The sequence below is a fragment of the Rhamphochromis longiceps genome, linkage group LG16, assembly GCF_057381845.1.
Source record: "Rhamphochromis longiceps isolate RC_006_pf linkage group LG16, R_longiceps_female_GT1.1, whole genome shotgun sequence".
Classification (NCBI taxonomy): domain Eukaryota; kingdom Metazoa; phylum Chordata; class Actinopteri; order Cichliformes; family Cichlidae; genus Rhamphochromis; species Rhamphochromis longiceps.
The window spans coordinates 39,319,807-39,342,148 of NC_140572.1; the positions used below are offsets into that span (position 1 = coordinate 39,319,807).

A 22,342-nucleotide genomic window follows, 5' to 3' on the forward strand; every position below is an offset into this window, starting at 1 on the left:
AAGCCGAGCGCTCGCATTCACAGCACAGCAATGGGAATGTTAAATGCCGCCTGTGGGGTAGTGATGTTCCTGATGTTATTTCATTCTAACTTTCAGAATACTAAATAAACCACTTCTGCACTCAATATTGAGTCTGATGTTTGAGGCTACAGTTTGTCCGAACAGATAAAAGATTAATCATATTTCAGAGCCATTTGAAAATGATCCCAGCAAATATTTCAGTGTTCAATAACCGTCTGTAATCAGTCGAGTGGCAGCTCAGAAGTCGTTTAGAATGAAAGCTGAAGCAGCACGTCTCCTCCCTCACCTCTGTAATGGTAATTATCTGTTTACCGATTAGAATAAAACTAAATAAAAAAATAACATTTTCTCAATTAAAAAAAACAAGAAGGGTAGCACGGCGGCACGGTGGTAAATGGTAAAATGGTAAATGGCCTGCATTTGTATAGCGCTTTTCTAGTCCATAGGACCCCAAATCGCTTCACACTACATTCAGTCATTCATGCACACATTCACACACTGGCGATAGCAAGCTACATTGTAGCCACAGCTGCCCTGGGGCGCACTGACAGAGGCGGTGGTTAGCACTGTTGCCGCACAGCAAGAAGGTCCTGAGTTCAATTCCACCATCAGGCCGAGGGCTTTCTGTGTGGAGTTTGCATGTTCTCTCCATGTTTGCGTGGGTTCCCTCCGGGTACTCCGGCTTCCTCCCACCGTCCAAAGACATGCAGCTTGTGGGGATAGGTTAATTGGATAATCCAAATTGCCACTAGGTGTGAATGCGAATGGTTGTCTGTCCCTGTGTGTTGGCCCTGCGACAGACTGGCGACCCGTCCAGGGTGTACCCTGCCTCTCGCCCTATGACAGCTGGGATAGGCTCCAGCGGCCCCGTGACCCTGAAAAGGATAAGTGCATGGATGGATGGGGGGAAGAAAAGGGGTCACTCAGTCCCACAGATGTCCAGGTTTAAATTCCCCTGAGCTGATTGGAGCTGATCGTCCTCACGTGTTAGGGATTCCTGACTTTATCGTACTGACATCACCACAGGAAGGACAGACGTGCTGTCAGGTGTGTCACCATGACACAAATGAAATATAATTTAGAAGTAACTGAAAGTAATATTTAGAACTTTTAATCCCAGTCTGTGCTCATAACAGCAGATTCATTGATTCTTTACAGTAATCTGATCGTCACTTTGTGCTAACACAGTTAATATAAATATACATACAGCGGACGCATGCACATTTATTACTGTACATTTCTTTACAACAGTCACACGGACTCTTCAGAAGAACCGAGGTCATGATGTCATCTGTAATCCATAACCAGGAGTGAGGAGACGCTCTCGGGCTCCAGGCGAGGTTCAGTGGAGCCGTGAGTGCTCGGTGCTTTTGCGACCACTAGCTGCCCGTTGTGTTGCTGTTGTGGTGGTGATGACTGTAAGTGTGTTAGGTCGTGGACACGTGCAGAGCAGAGAGAGTCGACGCGTCGGAGAGCAGGTGTGACAGACCTTTGTGTTTACAGTGAAGTCTCCCTGAAATGTGATGTTTGCAGCTGGAAGCATCAGTAAAGGAGGTCCTGCTGGCTGTGTGTCTGCAGCTAACACAAACTCAACACGTTCTTTAAATATCCTGTTAAACTCTCCTTTAGTTTTAGGATGAAATGAGGCTCCAAAGTGAACCAGCGCATGTTGTAGCACCAGTTACCCAAAATCCTGTGAACTTCCAACAAGTATGGAATAACCAGAGGTGGCAAAAGTACACTTAAAGAATACTCCAGTAAAAGCTGAAGTACTGATTCAACCTCTTTACTCAAGTCAAAGTAAAAAAGTACCGGCTCTGAAATGTAACATAAGAAATAAAAACATAGCTCCGCTGGTCTGATGCAAAGGGAACCGAACCTTGTGTCTATATTAATGTAAACAGAAAAGTGAGTACATGAAAGTCGGGGGTGGGGGGAGCCTAACATCAGTTGTAAGGGCTCAGCGTGGGGAAAGTGCTTTGGCGTAACCAGCAGCTGGGGGAGCGCCTCGTCTCCTCGCCTCTTCTCCTCACCTCGTCTCCTCGCCTCGCCTCCTCGCCTCTTTCTCCTTTCTCTTTTCCGTCCCCCGGTCTCCTACGTTGTGGTTGTACAAACTCAAATTTTTAAAATTAAATAAATAAAAAACCTTTAATAGATTCTGACTCGTGGACCATTGTAAGAAATGCTGTAATGGTCCAGTTGGGAAAATAACTCTGGCAGTTCTGATCGTGACGCTGTTGGACTGATTCAAAAACATGAGGACTGACATGTAAGCTTTAAATGAGCACTTGAAGCTCTCTCCTTCCTTTCTCATCTTTCTCGAGTTAGTTTCGTTTCTCTGTGAGTTGGACCTTTAGCTGCCAGACACACTGACAGCATAGAAACAGTTTGTTTGTTAAGCTGATGCACCTGAAATTACCTGCAAACGCGTTGCTTCCTTTCTGCTCCCTGGTCAGTATTACTAGCTTCAGAGGATCAGTGAGCGCAGCATATGAACATCTGACCACGTGGATCATGCATAAATTGTCCTGTTGCCTCTTCCACCCCCCTGTCCCTAAATTTCCAGTGTTTCATGTTTGTCAGTGTGTTACTGTACCAGCTGTGTATCGAATGCACACAAATTAAAATGCATAAATAAATATATAAAAGATGAAGTAAAGGAGTAAAACTGTTGTGAACATGTTCATAGCAACACTCCATTCACATGCTGCTGAATCATCGTCATCATTATTAGTCATCACTGCTCCTCATTCTCACACAGCAAAGATGGATTCAGCCTCCTATAATCTGTATTTACAGCATACAGCAGATGTCAGCTAACATCTAAAACAGCATTAAGTTATGAAATTCTGGATTGTAGACTCTTACAGTTCAGAATCTTTAAATAAAGTGACAAACAAGAAAACGGTGCAGCTGATCGGACCCTGTTCAGCTGGGAAACAGTAAAGACGCGAAATCCTTGTTTTGTTGCTCGAGGAAAGCTGAGCTCAGTCAGTCACAGCAGCTTCACCGGCTCACGGTTCATTTGATCGTTTCATCCTTCTCGGCGTCTTGAGGCAAAAGCAGAGCTCAAACAGAACATTTTAGCTCCCTGCATCGTTCATTGGTTTTACTGTAGGTTTCACTGAGTCCGCCTGGAGAAGAACTCGTTGGCACTAAGAACGAGCCAATAACAGGTCATTTTAAACTGAACTGTGCAAATAAAAAGGTTTAAACTCTTCAGGAAACGACTCTGCCGACGCCTCTGGTGTGTCGGCCGCACAGCCGTCGTCCTGTTCACAGCGTGTGTGAGTGCAGTCGAACAATGAATCCATCCTCAGTTTAGTCAGTGTTTGCGTGCACGCTGCCTCCGCCTTGCTCTGCACCACCTGCAGGGCGGTGCTCCTGGTTTTCTAAAAGAAAAGCAGACAAAACATTTTTCTCAGAAACGATCCAACAGCGATTTCTCGACTGTGAAACAGATGAATGCAGGTTTTAATCCTCTTCACCAGAGTGTGTGCAGCACAGTTAGAGCTGTAAGTATCTGGACATCAAACACTTCTCATTTTCTATTCAGTGTCTGTTCACCATCACAGTGACTCAAACAGTTAAGGTGTGACCAAAGTGCTGCTTTAAAATTACATTTTTATTCATATTTCTACAGACTGTTAATGTCTGCTAACTCGGTGCAGCACAGACACGAACACTACCTGCTCCATCTAGAAGGTTTTGGTCCACGTTGTCTCGATGTGCATCTCCCCACTCATCTGTGGAAACAGCACATCAGAGTGTAGCTGCTGAGTGTGTCAGTCATCTTATCTCATTGTGTTTGTGAGTGAGCCAAAGTCCAAACCTTCATCCTGTGGATCCTCGTCGTCTCTGCTCCCTTCATTTGCTGCCTCTTGAGATTCTAACAAAATCAAAGAAACAATGGTTGACAAACATTAAAGAACTGTGACATGTGACACGCTGTCTTTGGATGTGAGAGCTCCGAGACCCTCACGCTGCAGGATCACTCTTTGCATGACTACCAGAGTCCCTTCCAGCTGATTTCAGGGGTTCCTTCTCTCCATGACGAGTTTAATTTTGAAATATAGCCGTCTGCACAGTGTTGGTAACACCATCATGGTCTCTACCATATATTTCCAAATATGTCACTATTTCCCAGGCGTTCCAGATGTTGAACCTCTGCTGTGAGAGCACCAGGACCGCCTCCCCCCTTCTTACCTTCTTGGAGCTCCATTTGTTGGTCTGCATGGTTTTCACCTCCTGGCTGTTCTACACCAGAAACAAAGCAAAGCTCTTCAGTCAAGAATCAACTGTGGAGCTGTGACCCTCCAATCGTGTCATCATAGATCTTTTTGACCTCACTGCAGAATTACCTCCATTCAGTTGTCCGTTGGATTCATCGCCAGATTTGCAGCCTAAAAGCAAAAGCAGAGGAAAAAGGTTAGGAGCAGGAAACACTAAATAACTGAAGTGCTGTGAGAAAAATATTGTTTCATTTGGAAAGTCAAATATGGATGTGGGAAGAAACAGCCAGATCCTGACTGGTTCACCAAAGATCTGACAGATAGAAGTTAAGCTCGAATCTAACTCAGTTACGGTCACTGTCACTTCCTGTTTTATTTTGTAATCCTGGATATGTTATGCCTCTGTGTCTTGACTAACAGTCTTGTTAGTAACAGTGGCTGTATCCCAACTCAGGGTCTGCAGCCTTAAAGGCGCATTTTAAGGCCGATTACGTCACAGCGACGCGACGAAGGCTGTCCCAATTCGAAGGCTGCTCGAAATGCGGCCCTCAAATGCGTCCTTCATTTCCCTGAATTTTAAGGCTGTGGCAGTGTAGACTTCGTGGCCCAACATATCCCAGAATGCATAGCGCGGCGGTGGGTGTGGATAATTTTGCCGATAAAAAACGGCGGATGAGGGGCGCCCAAAGAGTGAACTTTAAGTACTGAATATGATGTCACTTATTTATGTGCAAATGTTTAATAACGAAGAGCATTAAAACATTACTGTTGGCCACATGTCGGCAAAGTCATGTGACATTAGTGACGTTTGTACTAACTTGGTTTTAAAGCCTTTACTTTAAATATACGTCGTTCAATAGCTGAGCTTAATCTCACAGAGAATGATCAAAGCTCATGTTGAAACAAACAAATGAACAAAAGATTTTCTCCTTCATCTCTGTCAAACACAGCTGTATGACACGTTTCCAGCTGTTAGTATCATGGTTGCTAGGCAACCTGGGCAGCGCGACGGAGGCTAGACCGTCCCATTTCACAAGCCTCGCACTTCCGGCCTTAGCGGTCTTTGAGTACGCGGCCCTTGTGGACCGTTAAGGCTGCAGACCCTGAATTGGGATACAGACTCTGTCTCTTCCCAGAAATCACAGACCAGGCACATAAGTGTCGTTAGCACAGCTGGTGCAGGGTCCTCCAGTCACTCACTCTGCAGCTCTACAGACTGCTGACCTTTCACTCCTGTAACACGACCTGTTAGGACTTGCTGAGCTTTGACTTCTGGCAGTTAACAAAGTTTGAAGGTTGCTTTACTTCCTTGTAAACTACCTGGATAGAATACAAAAATCTGTTTAAACAGAAACAGCAGCTACCTCTCAGTGTACTGATGCTTTACTATGATCATTGTATGAATGGGCAGCAGGTGCATGTACTGGTCTGCTGTGGTTTAGTGGTCGATCTACGTTCCTACCCTGACGTTTGCCCTGAGCTGAAATGATCTTCCCCGAGGAGTTGTTACTCTCCCACACTGGAGTAGCTAAATGTCCTCTGATGGATCGCTGCAACAGTCGGGGCCGACTTAATGAATCCTCTCTGCACTGTGAGAAAACGTTTCTTCTGCTTCATACACTGTGTAACTGTGACAGCAGTGTTACTTATGTAGCTACGGCTGAGTCTATGACCACACAACAATACAGCCATAGCTACAGTACGACTGTAAAGACGACTCAGTTTACAGGTTAATAATAACGTTGTGTTGCTGTGCTGTGTGACACGTTTGTCTCATTTAAAACGTGTGTTTGTGGACAGCCTGTGTGACTTTACAGACGGATGAACGTTCGCTCTCTTTATGAAACAGCTAAGTGCTCCGTAGGCGGGGTCAAAACGGTGGCTCTGACCCCGCCCACTTTAACATCACAAAAACATGAAGCGATCACAGCAGTATGCTCCTGCTGATTGCTCAAGCATGTCTGCATGTGACCCGAAGAGGTCATCAATGAAGACACGACGCTGACAAAGTGCAAAGATTCTCCATCACAGCTCTGAAGACCTGAATCCAAAAGCCTAACAGGGTCTATGACTGTTCAAACTTTTGACTGATTATTGCTGTCACTGATTTATTGATCAGTGTTTGAACAATTCATTTTCAACATTACATCATATGTTTACTGTAAATGTTAAAAGAACATAACTCAATGTTTTACTTACGTTTCTTGTAGCAGATGTATGTGCCTACTGCTAATCCTGCTATTACTAATGCTACTGAGACAGAAACTAGACGTATGAATGCGTGCACTCCTGGATTTGTGTCTGGACCTGTGAAGAATATGACAGAACAACAGAAATGAGCTGGGCTGCTTTACCAACAACTGTAATTATTATTCAGGTTACCTTAAAATCCAGGTTAGGCTACATGAATATTTTCTCTTATTAATGAAATTCTAACAGTGACAGTGGTGTCCCATAACGATGTGGGCTTCATAGATAATTGGCAAACCTTCTGGAGGAAACCTGGTCTTGTTAGGAGAGACGGCATCCATCCCACTTTGGATGGAGCAGCTCTCATTTCTAGAAATATGGACAAATTTATTAAACCCCCCAAAATATGACTATCCAGAGTTGGGACCAGGAAGCAGAGTTGCAGTCTTACACGCCTCTCTGCAGCTTCTCTCCTCCTGCTACCCCCCAAAACCCATCTCCATAGAGACTGTGTCAGCTCCCAAACAGACAAAAAACAAACTAAAAACCAGCAACAAACAACTTAAACATAAACAATTACAAAGAAAGAACAATACAGTATCCACATCTGAACCAAAGAGTAAAACTTTATTAAACATTCAGTTCATCTGGACGTTTGCAGTGGGAGAAACGTTTCGTCATCATCAGGTGACGTCTTCAGTTTCAGCTGACTGCAGGTTTCCTTATAAACAGTACATTTGCATAATGACTGAATGCAAATTCTCATGACCATTGATCAACAACCACTGATCAATTATTAAATATTAGGTCTCTCTCCTCCAAGTCTCTGTTAGTACATGACTTAATAATTGATCAACAAATCGATTTACTCTGCCTTACAGAAACCTGGTTGCAGCAGGATGATTATGTTAGTTTAAATGAATCAACACCCCTGAGTCATTCTAACTACCAGAAACCTCGAAGCACAGGCCGAGGGGGAGGTGTGGCAGCAATTTTTCACACCAGCCTATTAATTAATGAAAGACCAAGACAGACTTTTAATTCATTTGAAAGCCTGATGCTTCGCCTCGTCCACCCCAGCTGTGAAACTCAGAAACCAGTCTTACTTGTTATCATCTATCGTCCACCTGGGCCTTACACAGAGTTTCTGTCTGATTTCTCAGACTTTATATCTGATTGAGTGCTCAGCTCGTCTGTAATAACACCACCACTCATTCACCTATAAGTATGTCAAAGATGGCCCCGCCCCTCCCTGAGCCTGGTTCTGTTGGAGGTTTCTTCCTGTTAAAAGGGAGTTTTTCCTTCCCACTGTCACCAAAGTGCTTGCTCATAGGGGGTCATATGATTGTTGGGTTTTTCTCTGTATGTATTATTGTAGGGTCGACCTTACAATATAAAGTGCCCTGAGGCGACTGTTATTGTGATTTGGCGCTGTGTAAATAAAATTGAAGTTGAAATCTGAAGGACAGCCATGTAACACTGTCAGGACAGTGATGGCAGTATCGGTGTCATCTCTGTCATAACGTTCATCAAACATTCTGCAGGATGATCCAGCAAGGTCTTGGAGGATTTACAGGATTTCGACTCAGTGAAGTGTTTGCTGACTCAGAAAGTCCCTGATTTTTATTGGCTTTTAATGATTTTTAATGTCTTATGTTTTACGGAGTCGTGGCTCAGTGAGGACATCCCGGACTGCGCGCTCAAGCTGGAGGGCTTTCATCTGCTGCGCGCGGACCGGCAGGCCGCTCTCTCCGGTAAAACCAAAGGTGGAGGTGTCTGCTTCTACATCAATAGTGGCTGGTGCACAGATGTAACAGTGATTGCTCAGCACTGCTCTCCCTCTCTGGAATATCTTTTTATTCACTGCAAACCGTTTTATTCTCCGCGGGAGTTTGCTTCATTCATCCTGGCCGCTGTTTACATCCCGCCAGACGCGGATGCGCAAGCAGCTCAGTGCGCACTCGCAGAGCAGATTCTCCACACGGAGCGGACATACCCGGACTCTCTCATCATTGCTCTTGGGGACTTTAACAAAGCCAATCTGAGCCATGAGCTTCCGAAATACAAGCAGTATATTAAATGCCCGACCAGAGAGGAGAGGACATTGGACCACTGCTACAGCACGATCAGCGGGGCCTATCGCGCGGTGCCCCGCGCTTCACTCGGACTTTCTGACCACGTCATGATCCACCTAATCCCCGCGTACAGACAGAGGCTGAAGCTCTCCAAACCTGTCGTGAGGACCAAAAAACTGTGGAGCAACGAGGCTGTGGAGGAGCTTCGCACGTGTTTGGAGACCACAGACTGGGACACAATGAAGGCTGCTTCTAACAGCTTGGACGAGTTTACGGACACTGTCACCTCCTATATCCACGTCTGTGAGGACAGCATTGTGCCATCACGCACCAGGGTGAGTTATAACAATGACAAACCCTGGTTTACTCCTAAACTCAAAAAGCTGTGGCTGGAAAAGAGTAAGGCGTTCAGAAGCGGAGACAGGGACTGCTACAGAGAGGCCAAGTACAGGTTCACTAAAGAAGTGGACATTGCTAAACATCAGCACTCTGAGAAGATGCAGCAGCAGATCTCAGAGAATGACTCGGCCTCTGTGTGGAAAGGTTTTAGGAATATTACAAACTACAAGCCTAAAACCCCCCACTCCACTGATGACTTGCTCTTAGCCAACACCCTTAACAACTTCTACTGCCGTTTTGACGAGCCATCAGGCAGCCTTCACACCTCCAACGGCCCCAACAATAGAGGCACTTTGGACACTCATTCCCCCACCTCTCCCCCCTCCACAGAGCCATCACCACCTTCAAACTGTTCACCTACAACACCCCCCTCCTCACCCCACACAAAAGAGGATTTCACACCACCTCCTCCGACCACAACTCTTCATATTCATGAAGCAGATGTGAGGAAGCAGTTTAAGAGTCTGAATGCTCGGAAAGCTCCCGGCCCAGACGGTGTGTCTCCTGCCACCCTCAGACACTGTGCAAACGAGCTGGCCCCAGTGTTTTCTGGCATTTTCAACTCCTCACTGCAGGCATGTCATGTGCCTGCCTGCTTCAAGTCCTCTACCATAATCCCTGTCCCCAAGAAACCTAGGATCACTGGACTAAATGACTACAGACCCGTGGCTCTGACATCTGTGGTCATGAAGTCTTTTGAGCGCCTAGTTCTCTCCCATCTCAAGACCCTCACGGCCCCCCTCCTGGACCCCCTGCAGTTTGCATATAGAGCCAACAGGTCTGTAGACGACGCCATCAACATGGCCCTACACTTCATCCTGCAGCATCTGGACTCCCCAGGAACCTACGCCAGGATCCTGTTTGTGGACTTCAGCTCAGCCTTCAACACCATCCTTCCAGACCATCTCCGAGGCAAGCTTTCCCAGATGAATGTGCCTGATCCCATCTGCCGGTGGATCACTGACTTCCTGACGGACAGGAAGCAGCATGTGAGGCTGGGAAAGAATGTCTCGGACTCCCGGACCATCAGCACCGGCTCCCCTCAGGGCTGTGTTCTTTCTCCCCTGCTCTTCTCCCTGTACACCAACTGCTGCACCTCCACCCACCAGTCTGTCAAGCTAATCAAGTTCGCAGATGACACCACCGTCATTGGGCTCATCTCTGACGGGGATGAGTCTGCCTACAGGAGGGAGGTTGAACGTCTGGTGTCCTGGTGCAGCCACAACAACCTGGTGCTGAATGCCCAGAAGACAGTGGAGATTATTGTGGACTTCAGGAAGCACACAGCCCCACTCCCCCCCATCATCCTGACTGACACCCCCATCACCTCTGTGGACTCATTCCGCTTCCTGGGTACCACCATCACCCAGGACCTGAAGTGGGAGCCCACCATCACCTCCGTCATCAAGAAAGCCCAGCAGAGGATGTACTTCCTGAGGCAGCTGAAGAAATTCAACCTGCCAACACGGACGATGATGCAATTCTACACTGCAATCATCGAGTCCATCCTCACCTCCTCCATCACCGTGTGGTACGCTGGAGCCACTATCAGGGACAAACAGAGACTGCAGCGTGTTGTGCGCTCTGCTGAGAAGGTGATTGGCTGCAGACTCCCATCTCTGCAGGACCTGTACACCTCCAGGACACTGGGGCGTGCAGCTCGGATCTCAGCTGACCCTTCTCACCCTGGACACAGTCTGTTTGACCTGCTCCCCTCAGGCAGGAGGCTCCGGTCCATTCGCACCAGAACCTCTCGCCACAAGAACAGTTTCTTCCCCTCTGCTGTTGGACACATGAACAATAACCATATGACTGTTCCCACCACTAACACATGACCCTACGCTGTGTCACTGCATCATTTCATGTCTGGCACTGATCACCACCTGCACTCATGTATATATCTTTCTACGTAGCACTCATAATTCTTATTCTCATGTATATATCTCATGTATATCTCATGCACATATCTTTCTTTCTACATAGCACTTTAATTCTTATTGTCTGCACTGAAGCACCGCAGCAATTTCCTAATGTTGTAAACCTCAACATCTGGCAATAAACCCATTCTGATTCTGATTCTGATTCTGATTCATTTTAAAAATGTTCCCCAGATTCTACCTGAAACTGTGTGAACATCCATCGGGGGACGGATGTACAACAGAAACATATCAGCAGCGTCCCTTCAATACTGATTAGGCTCAAACAAGCACTGAGTTTAACAAAATAGTGCTAATGTTACAACATTATCTAGCCCCGCCTCCACCAGCACTCCCACTCTGACAGATACTGGGGTTTGCTGATGCGCTGCACTCACCAGCACCATCTCTGTCTATCTTTGTGGTGGTGTTGATGCTTTGGTTGGAGCGAGGGTTGGTGATGCGGCAGGTCACCGACACCAGCTCCTTCACACTGACGGAGCTCCTGACAGTGAATGTTCCATCCTTTGCGTCCCTCTCGTGGGTCGGTTTGTATTCATGCAGGTCCACATATTCACCACCGGTCGTGTTTTGACCCGACCATGACACGCTGGATTCAGGGTATCCTCCACGCGCTGTGCAGGTCACAGTGTCTGCTGTGTCAATGGTCAGGTTTATATCTCTGTAGGAAGCTGTGACAGAGGTGAACACTGTTTACACACCACAGACATTCAGAGCACATCAGCACAAACACTTCATGCCAGAAACAAGAACATCAGAGTCAGAGCTGTATGAAAAGTCTCAGGGAGACGTATTCGATCTGGACGTAAGAAGATATCTTCCTTACCTGAAACCTGCAGTGTTGAGTTGCAGCGGCGCTCACGTCTGTCTTTGAAGGAAGCCATGACCCAGAACGACTTCTGGTCGTCTGCAGCTGTAACACTGTGAAGTTTAATGGAGATGTTCCCCGATCCAAACTCAGAAGCAAAGACTGTAACTCTGTTCCTGTAGACTTCAGATGTTGTTTGTTGACACGTTTGTTCACAATGAATCAAAATGTTTTCAGTCCCGTCCTCCTGCCAGTAAAACCACTTTGGCCTTGTTGGAACTGGGAGTTTACAGGTAACCAGCACAGAGCCTCCAACAGTGGCACCGAGGAGCTCCGCTCGCTGACCCGAGATGAGGGCTGGAAAAAGAAACACAAACACATCAGTAACGATGTAATTATGACATCAGTGATGTAACGCACAGTTTAAGAAAACCAGCCAAACTGTAAACAGACAGGCACTGACAGGACCAACTTCAAGTTTGTTTTTCACTATTTAAAGATTTTATTTTAAAAACAGAAATCTGATTGGTTCTTTGTGCCTCACAAACCTTTTTCCTTCTGGCTGGAGTGCAGTCTCTCACACTAGTGGCTAATTTGGGTCATTAACTTTCCCAAATTACTATCAGTTGTTTTGGATTCTCTGTATTTTTTGCGTTACTGTCCAGTCTTCACCTTATAATATAAAGCTGTTTTTGTTGCTAAATAAATAAATTGAATTAAACTAAGTGAAACGTAATTTAATATTAAAAATCTCCAGTGAGATGAGATGGATCTGTTGGGTTATTGTGGTATTATTAGCTCTAAATGCTCCTTCATCCCTAAAATCAAAGAAACAAACTGAAGGTTAAAAACAGCAGAGTGTCATAAACAAGAGGATTTACAAGGTTAGGCAGAGTTAGCAGGTAGTTAGCTGGTTTCTATTGAGAGTTTAGTCGGCTTGAGAATGATTGTTTACCAGAGGGTTTAAATATTTGCTGTCTGGGGCACCTCGAGCTGCAGAGGCCAAGAATGATGACTGAAGAGCTTTAGGGGCTTTGTGTCTGTTCAATAAATAAGAGCCTCACACAGCGCAGGAGACACTTGGACAGGACGCTCAGTCGATACATCAGCACTTAACATGCAGACAGAGCCTCAGCTGTGTGCTGTAAACTCCATTTAGCTTTCACTGAAGCCGATACAGCTGGAATGCATTTACTTGGATTTAGTATGGATGCAGCACACTTATAGCCAGGACATGGTAAATCATAGAGCTGTAATAGCTGTATGATTTAAATATGGCTCATGAAAGAAAGACAAATGGAGCAGATGGTCTTTAATAACTTTAGGTTTGTTAGTCCTTAAATAAATATAAAAGTACAAATTACAAATCGAGCCCAAACATGCATATTTCTGGGGATATTTGAGCATCATGTAGCAGCACATCCTCCACCAGGAGTAAAGCCCAAACATATCTTACCACCGAGCAGTCCGACCACGAGGCCTGCAGTTAACATGTCTGCCTGTAAAACAAAGGTAAAACATGCTGTGGTCACATATCTATTATTGCGTGTAAACACACTGTTTCATCTTCCTCATGAAGTCTGGCTGGCCTCCAGCAGGTGTTACTGGAAATGTAATGAGCCCACATTGTATTCAGATTAGTAACAAGATCACAGTAATAAAGTGATATAATCCCAGTACTTTGTGTTTAAACAGTGTTTAGCACACACTCACAGGATTACATGGTGTCGGGCTCACAGACAGCAGCTGTTCCACCTCTGCATGCTGTAAGCAAATAACAACAACAGCTACAGAGTCAAACATCCTGGAGAGCAGCTTTCTGTGAAGGATCCACACAGTGGGGAGAGCCCACAGAGCATCACGGAGGGAAATTCTGGGATTGTGGTACTTTGCAAATGTGTGCTCTATGCATGCAGCTGCTAACCAGTTAAACAAATAGATTTAGCAGCCAAACCTCAGGTGTATTACAGGCATCGTGTCATAAATGCAAACAACTTTTTACTGATGAAGTAGCGAGTCAAACTTGGCTTGAAATAAACCATCATGAAGCTGTTCTTTGTTCTTTGCACAGTGATGTGTTTTCAGTGAGAAACTTCTGGTTTCTCACTGCAGCAAATGAAATCTGAGCTACATGCACTCAACAGTAATTCAGTTCAGTTTCGTTGTATTTATATAGCTGGTTTATACTGGTTATACTGGTTTACTATTTTTCTTTTTACATTCAAAACAAAAAAGGTAAACTGAACATCAAGACAATTCTATAAAAAAATAAATGTTGTTATGTTACCTCAATATTACTGAGATGTATTTCAATATGTCTGTAAAATACATTTGTTTTATTTATTTTTCGTTTTAATGTTATGAACTACAGCAACATCTGTGGTGTTACAGGTCAGTTTTGACAATTTTATATTTACTTGAAAAGAAAAAGGGGGGAAAGTACTTCATTTTATGGTGTTTATAAAAGCAGATTCCGAAGAAAGTGTCCGGATCTATAACGGCTCGCTCTTTGGTTTGCTGAAAGCCTTTAAGCGCTGATCCGACATAAAACAAAGTCACACAGACGAGCACGCGCGCACACCACGGAAACACTGTTAATATTAAAATTAATAAACAGGAAGTCAAACATGGAAGGAATGAAAAAGAAGCAAAGCTGTAAATCTCCAGACTGTACCGGCTCAGGTCAGCACGATAAAGATGATTCAAAGCAAACTGAGTTTGAAGACTCAAAGGTTTCCAGCAGCGCGCAGGACGGTGCACAGTCATAAAAGCTCAGGACACGCGTGACAGCCGGAGCTGTTCTCTCAGCTAAGTAAGAGCCAAATATTTCTTTCATCGCCAATAAACGCGTAACTGATCCCAGGAAGCCTCTGTGAGCGCTGCGTCCTCACAGACTTACAGACTCACCTGAATCAGAGTCTGTCACAGGAGCCCGGGCTGCTCCTCTCACGGCCGCGGTGAAGAGTGGCTCCCGTTATCCGCACGTCCTCTCTTACAGACAACCTCGACTTCCCCTTCTCACTCTCAGCCACGCGCACGTGCACGTTTTCTGCTTCTGCATTGCTTCCTTTCTGGTGATAAAAACCTTTCAACGATCGTGGCTCAAGAGTTGAGAGGGCGCCTTGTAATCGGAAGGTTCCCGGTTCGAGCCCCGGCGTGAACAGTCTCGGTCGTTGTGTCCTTGGGCTGGTGGTATGTAGCTTACCATCACCAGTGTGTGAATGGGTGGCTGATTGGATATCGTTAGCTTCATAGCATAATTGCCTAAGTCATTTGACTAAGTCAATGACTTAGGCACTTATGCTATGAAGCTAACGATATGTAAAGCGCTGTGGGGGTCCTTGGGGACTAGTAAAGCCTCCTACAAATACAGGCCATTTACCATTACTCTGCTGACGTCATAACCTCGGTGTCATGCATTCATAAAATCTGATCATCAGTTTAACCGGAGAGTGTTTCAGGTGCTGAGCAGTTGCAGTTTATAGCTGCCATTATTATCATCATCGACAGAAATAAAAAGGCTGCTTCCCGTCTGCTATGACTTCCACAAACCTGTGTGTCCACACCTCGCTGTGACCTGAACTGTTACAGCAAACATCAGAGGGGACACTTTGGTGCTCGTGATTTTACCTCAAAGCAAAAATAATCGTGATAATAAACTGCCATGCTGCTTTCTGAAGAAAAGAAGAACTGGGCATACTCAGGAAGCTCCTCAGGTGTTATCGGTCCATTCCGTGTGTTGGGAAGCCCAGCAGCGACACCTTGTGGCGACGCGTTTAATCACCGTCATATGGCAGATTGCCCTTTCAGCTACAGCAGCACTGCAGCTGGTTCAGCTGGAGATTCGGAGGCTTACCGCCATGCAGCGGACATATCCTGAGGCTTTCGCAAAAGACACTCGCAAAACACTTACAAGCTAATGTGTGGGTCACATGTGGATCGACTGTTGAGTAAAATGCCTCCAGCCTAGTAGCGGTTTTTGATATGGGCGACATGGGCGACTGCTCACGGCGGCATCGTGGTGGGGGGCGTCATCACGGGCATCGGCAAAAAAAGTTGCTCGTACTCATTCTGCCCAGACATCATGGCAGCGCGTTTTGGGGATGGCATTGGTACCCAGTGGCGGTCACTCCCTCTGCCCCCCCCCCCCCCCACACACACACACACACACACACATACACATATAAAACATATTAAGGATTGCACATTAACATAAAACTGTTGTACACACACACACATATGAAGAGAGAGAGTGCATAGTATGCAAGCGGCTACCAAACAGCCATCATAATTCATCACACAATGAGAACAGGACAAAGCAACAACTGACAATGATTCATTAATATTAAAACCTGTAACATAATGTGTTGTTTGGAGTTTCGTCTGTTACTGTTGCTGTTTTTACCATTTCTTCTTGGAGCAACTGTAACCCACATAATTTCCTCAGGGATTAATAAAGTATTCTGACTCTGATTGTTTCAGGATGAGCTGCCATTATCCAATCACACATCTGCTTACCTGCATCTGTTGCTCGTTTCTCCTCCTCTTCTTTTCTCTTTTTTCTAAACTGAGCACCTGATGACTTTGAACGTTTCTTGTGCATCTTCCACTGGTTTTAATTTTGCACTCCAGTATGAACACCCATCCCCCAACCCGAGGATCAGCACAACATAACCTAACAGACCTACACCTTAGTTCACAGATTCAATTAGTCTAAGGTGTATTTCTGGGATTTCACACAACCGAGGAATACATGATGGGCTTGGATTTACAACATTATAAATGAAATGTGCTCTATTTGGAAGCAGCAGGCCCCTCCCCTTTCAACGGGTTGTGTGTGACTTTAAATCATCAAACTGTAAATTAAACATTTCAAATTGTTATTGATCCTTTACCCCGAGTCCTAAAGTGTATATTAATTCTTTTACTCTTAAATATTTATTGTGTATGTATGTAGCGGAGATGACAATAAAGTTTACTTTGACTTCAGCAGCGAGCACCGATGTTTTTTCGAAATTCTACACGCGAAAGGTGAGCGCGAGAGGCCTCGGTGCGCCTGCTCGCTGCTGAAGTCAAAGTAAACTTTATTGCTGCTTCCGAATAGAGCACATTTCATTCATAATGTTGTAAATCCAAGCCCTGTATTCATGATTTGAATCCTGGGTTGTGCGAAATCCCAGAAATAAACCCGAGACAAAGTGAATCTGTGAATTAAGTTCATACTGGAGTGCAAAATTAAAACCAAGATGGACAAGAAAAGTTCAAAGTCATCAGGTGCTCAGTTTAGAAAAAAGAGAAAAGAAGAGGAGGAGAAACGAGCAACAGATGCAGGTAAGCAGATGTGTGATTGGATAATGGCAGCTCATCCTGAAACAATCAGAATCAGAATACTTTATTAATCCCTAAGGAAATAATGTGTGTTACAGTTGCTCCAAGAAGAAATGGTAAAAACAGCAACAGTAACAGACTAAACTCCAAACAATACATTATGTTACAGGTTTTACACATTTAAGAAACAGCACTAATATATACAGATCACTCAGTTATAAATATCAAGGATTAACAGAGGGGATTATAAATAAATATCAAGAAAATTGATGAGAATATTCCAGAGTAGAAAAAAGCGTGTGCAAAAAGGCTGTAACTGTTGCAGTGTTCACAGTGTGTTAGATGGAGGAGCTGTACAGGGAGCCACAGACAGGAATGATTCCTGTGTCGGTCAGTGGTGCATTGTGGGTAATCTCAGTCTCTCACTGAACGTGCTCCTGTGAGTAGCCAGCATGTCATGGAGAGGGTGGGAGGTGTTATCCATGATTGTCCTTATCTTGGACAACATCTGCCTTTCAGACACCACCCTAACGTCCAGCTCCATCCCCACAACATTACTGGCCACGTGGATCAGTTAATTTAGTCTGTTGGGGACAGTGAAAACTTGGGCGCTTCTCTGGCGCTGATAGTTGGCGTCTGTCTTGTGTCAGTGACATAAAAGACGGATTTAATGCGACATGACCATCAAACAGCAGTCGCTTTCTAAAACATCAGATATGTATCGGATTCAGGACCCAAGTCGGATTTGTGCCGTTCACACTGTCACACCATGATGGGATATGGGTCGCATAGGGTTTGGCAAACAACATATGTTCATTACCCAGAAGGAATTAGACTTGCCGAAGGTTTCCTTGAAGCTAACAGCTTGTTATGTGAAGGGGCTCGTCCGGGATATCGCACAGGGTCAAAAAAGTCGGATTTGATGCGCTTTCGCCTGCAGTGTGAACGTAGCCTTAAGCTTAGGCACAGAAGCGCCCGAGAAGACATCGTGAACGCTTCCTGGCCATCCAGTGTAGATGTTAGTGAAACTGTTGGGAAGACAACGTTGGAGAAACGGGAACATTTTATTTGTAGTGTGAACAAGCAGACAAAAAAAAGCAGATTTGATCAAAAAATCGGAATTGAGCATTAAGACCTGCAGTGTGAACGCAGCCTTAGAGATGAAAGAATTTGGGCTGGTTTTAACTTTCAGCCATGCTGCTGTGTATGTTTGAGTTTGGACCAGGAAATAGCAGATGACGTCACAAAACTGTGCAGCAATATTCAAGAAAAAGTTCCAAAACATGAGTACAATCAGTCAAACAAGAAGCTGGACTTGGCGACCTGCTCTGACTCATCACAGAATCTATGAGAACTGACGGCACGGAGCCGTGCTCGTCCTGACAGCAGTCACTGACAGGTGAGACCTTTACTAACACCTCTTTTTTCCTCAAAGCTCGAATTTGTGGCCTTCCTGTAATGTGATCCTGTATCTGTCGTCTTTATCCTTCTGCTGCTCGGAGCAGCGATCTGCTGCTGCAGAAGTGAGCTGCACATTTCATTTCTTTTGTTTTTATTTAAACTATTGAAAAATATAAAACTAAATAGGAACGAATTTCCCAGCAGTCGGGAGTTTTTGGGGAAGCTGTGAGAGGGCTGAATGACACAGCTTTAGAGCTTTAATTTACAATTAATATTAGGAAAACATACAGTTGATATCAAATGTTAAAAAAGTATAAATCCAATATCTTGGTTACATTTTCCAGTCACCGGCATGCAGCCAGTGTCAGCCGCTCCTGCTCTTTTCTTAGTGTTTTACTCAGTATTGGAGTGCTGGTTTGTTCCCCTCAAACGAGTGGGTTGAGACAGTTTTGGTTCTCCTTGATGCTGAGGAACTGTTGCTTTCATTGAGGAACGTGGCCGCGGCGCAGCAGATACACACTGCACGCTTTGTGATTGCCCTGATGGCGCCGGTGTTCTGACAAACCATCCTACTTTTGGCAAAACGTCCTACCATAAGTAGTTTATGCACATTTCTGCTGTCACAGAGTAATTTCAGCACCAATTTAAGTAGGTATGACGGTTTGCCACGTAACTGTGCCCATCAGAGTATGCTTGTAGCTCATATTCATAAAGCCAGGACGGTTGGCCACTTCATTTTACCCGTGAAAGTATGTTTGTAGGTCACATTCACAAAGGTAGCATGGTTTGGCACTGAATTTTACCCGTCAGAGTATGTTTCTAGCTCTTATAAACAAAGGTAGGATGATTTGGCACTGAATTTCGTGTTGTGCGTATGCGCAGAAATAACGGGTAGGATGGTTTGTCAGGTAGGATGGATTCCCTGATGTGTCAGCAGACTCACGGCTGACATCAGGAGACTAACACATTGCAGGTATAGAACGATCAAGTGCTGATTCTGGTTAAAACATTGCTTTACTGAGTGTGCACTGAGACGTCCATCCATCATAACACAACAACAGAGAAAACAACTCTACGATCCTGCTGCTGTAAAAGTACTGCAGTGATGTAAAGCTGTGTCACCTCAGCGTATTGTACGCATGAACATAAACCCGTAGACGACTTTTCCTCCCTTTTCCCTGTTATTGTGAATTAAAAAAAACACATATAAACCGCAAAAAGTAACCACAACATGTTAGTCGTGGGTTTGTCTCATAAGGGAATGAAGGTGAAGTTAACCAAGGTCACTTGAAGAGCAGTTGAGTATGGGGAGCAGTTTGTAAAGTGAAACATGCTGAAATTAACGGCAACATTTTTCCACATTTAGCTCAAAGCCTTACAAAAACATATTTTTTCGAGTAATTTTTTACAACATTTAGTAAAATATTTGTAACTTTTCATCAGATGTTAAATGTAAAATCTAAATATTATATTTAAATCTAAATGTTAAATGTTAAACCTAAATGTTTAGGCTAATATGCAAATGTATTGTACGGATCAACGGAAATACCAAAATAAAAGCTTCCCGAAAACCTCCGGTGCAAAAGTGTGCCGGTGTTGTGCCAGAAACTGATTGCCGTCTGCGGGAGCGCGCGCAGCTGCTTAAAGCTGCAGCGCCCGGATTACTTGCGTTGCCAGCTACTTCCATGCAACTGATATAACGGGCGGGGGGAGCAAACAAACACATTTATGCCTTTGTTATTAGGCAAAGGTATGCATTTATGGATACCTTTGCCTATGACTGATATGAACTTCAACGTTTCTTGTAACTGAATTATGACGCTTTTCAGAACATTGCTTTCAGTGTGTAGCGCAGTCAAGAATTACTACACGCATCAGGATGGAATAATTAATGCCTACAGGTTTAGTATGTCTACTCTCGTTGTTCATATTTGTTATAAGACTGTCGAATAGTAGTTAAAACAATAAAGACCTATTGTGCCAGTATCACCATGACTCTTTCTTGTTTGTTCAGAATAACGACTGAGAACATGGCATTTTAGCGCTACCAAAAAGTGATTGTGGCCTATAACTCGTCACTGATATTTCTGCTTCAAACTTGGCGGATGTCATTCAGAAGGGTCATATGTCAAATATTACATCTCAAACAGTCCCTTAGAACTGCTGGATAACCTGTAAAGGAACATTAACATTGATAATATGCAATTTTCAGCCTGCCAAAAAGTGATTGTGGCCTATATCTTGTCACTGAAACAATGTTTCTGCTTCAAACTTGCTGCATGTCATTCAGAAGGGTCCTATGTGACATATTATATCTCAAACACTCTCCAAGAACTGCTGAAAAACTTTTAAAATAACATTAATACCGATAATATCTCATTTTCAACCTGCCAAAAAGTGATTGTGGCCTATATCTTGTTAATGAAATACTATTTCTGCTTCAAACTTGCTGCATGTCTTTCTGAAGGGTCCTATGTGACATATTATATCTCAAACAGTCCCTTAGAACTGCTGAATAACCATTAAGGGAACGATAAAACTGATAATATGCAATTTCCAACCTGCCAAAAAGTGATTGCCGCCTATATCTTGTCACTGAAACAATATTTCTGCATCAAACTTGTTGGGTATCATCCAAAAGGGTTATATGTGACACATTATATCTCAAACAGTCTCTAAGGACTGCTGAATAACTTTTACAGGAACATTAACATTGATAATATGCCATTTTCAAGCTGCCAAAAAGTGATTATGGACTATAACTTGTGACTGAAACAATGTTTCTGCTTCAAAATTGTTGGATATCATCCAGAAGGGTTACATGTGACATATTATATCCCAAACACTCTCCAAGAACTGCTGAATAACTTTTAAAGGAACATTAACATTGATAATATGCCATTTTCAACCTGCCAAAAAGTGATTGTGGACTATAACTTGTCACTGAAACAATATTTCTGCTTCAAACTTGTTGGGTATCATCCAAAAGGATGATATGTGGGACATCATATCCCAAACAGTCTCTAAGGACTGTTGAATAACTATTAAAAGAACTTTAATACCGATAATATGCCATTTTCAGCCTGCCAAAAAGTGATTGTGGACTATATCTTGTCACTGAAACAATATTTCTGCTTCAAACTAGGCGGATGTCATTCAGATGGGTCATATGTCAAATATTATATCTCAAACAGTCTCTAAGGACTGCTGAATAACTTTTACAGGAACATTAATACCCATTAATGTTCCTGTGGGGCGACCGTGGCTCAGGGGGTTGGGAAGTGCATCTGTAACCGGAAGGTCGCCGGTTCGTTCCCCGGGCTCTCTGTTCTGGTCGTTGTGTCCTTGGGCAAGACACTTTACTCTACCGCCTACTGGTGAGGGGCCGATGGCGCGATATGGCAGCCTCGCTTCTGTCAGTTTGCCCCAGGGCAGCTGTGGCTACAACCGTAGCTGCCTCCACCAGTGTGTGAATGTGAGAGTGAATGAATAGTGGCGTTGTAAAGCGCTTTGGGTGCCTTGAAAAGTGCTATATAAATCCAATCCATTATTAATGTTATCATCTATAGCCCATTGTGTAAGCCAGTTCTTGTCATTTAGTTAGTATGACATGTATTTCTTGTCTGTGTGTTTCTTGTTGTCAAGCCTCCCTTGTTGGTTCGTGTCATGTCTGTAATTTGTTATACTTGCTGTTTTACTTTGACAGTCCTGTGCTTCTTTCTTCTTAGTGCTTAATTTTACTCTTCTACTGTGATGTCATAATTTTCATTTCATTAAGCTGTTTCCCTATATGTTTCCAATGTCCATGATCACCTCCTGTCTGTATCTCAGACCTTTTTCTTCCTTTGTTTTGCTGTCAAGTCATCTGTGTATTTTACCTTCACGTCTCATCACAATACTCATTGTAGTCATCATAGATAAGATAACATAAGATAGGATAGGATAAGACTT

At 44.2% G+C, this 22,342-nt stretch overlaps 1 protein-coding gene across 5 annotated transcripts; it reads right to left on the bottom strand.

Moving 5' to 3' along the window:
• Positions 1–1,892: 1,892 nt before the first annotated feature.
• Positions 1,893–14,897, bottom strand: LOC146651674 (CD276 antigen-like). 5 transcript variants are annotated; one of them, XM_085384589.1, is made up of 11 exons: positions 14,570–14,897; positions 13,376–13,426; positions 13,119–13,161; positions 11,681–12,019; positions 11,232–11,525; positions 6,453–6,560; positions 4,383–4,424; positions 4,228–4,278; positions 3,854–3,910; positions 3,711–3,767; positions 1,893–3,413 (listed from the first exon to the last, which is right to left on the bottom strand). In XM_085384589.1, exons 3-11 carry the CDS (start codon positions 13,153–13,155, stop codon positions 3,343–3,345), a joined length of 1,056 nt encoding a protein of 351 aa, XP_085240715.1. In that variant the 5' UTR covers positions 13,156–13,161; positions 13,376–13,426; positions 14,570–14,897; the 3' UTR covers positions 1,893–3,342. The 5 variants fall into 5 exon arrangements, with proteins under 5 accessions (XP_085240715.1, XP_085240716.1, XP_085240717.1 ...); XM_085384590.1 differs by lacking the exon at positions 14,570–14,897 and adding an exon at positions 14,337–14,563; XM_085384591.1 differs by lacking the exon at positions 13,376–13,426.
• Positions 14,898–22,342: the final 7,445 nt, after the last annotated feature.

What these genes read in the sequence shown, in the direction of transcription:
- LOC146651674 (XM_085384588.1), bottom strand. Translation starts at nt 13,465, where the DNA reads ATGTTTGACTCTGTAGCTGTTGTTGTTATTTGCTTACAGCATGCAGAG. An exon ending in CGTGGTCGGACTGCTCGGTG is followed by an intron (nt 12,020 to 13,118) that starts GTAAGATATGTT and finishes TTCTTTTTCCAG; the next exon opens with CCCTCATCTCGGGTCAGCGA. An exon ending in GATAGACAGAGATGGTGCTG is followed by an intron (nt 6,561 to 11,231) that starts GTGAGTGCAGCG and finishes TATTCTTCACAG; the next exon opens with GTCCAGACACAAATCCAGGA.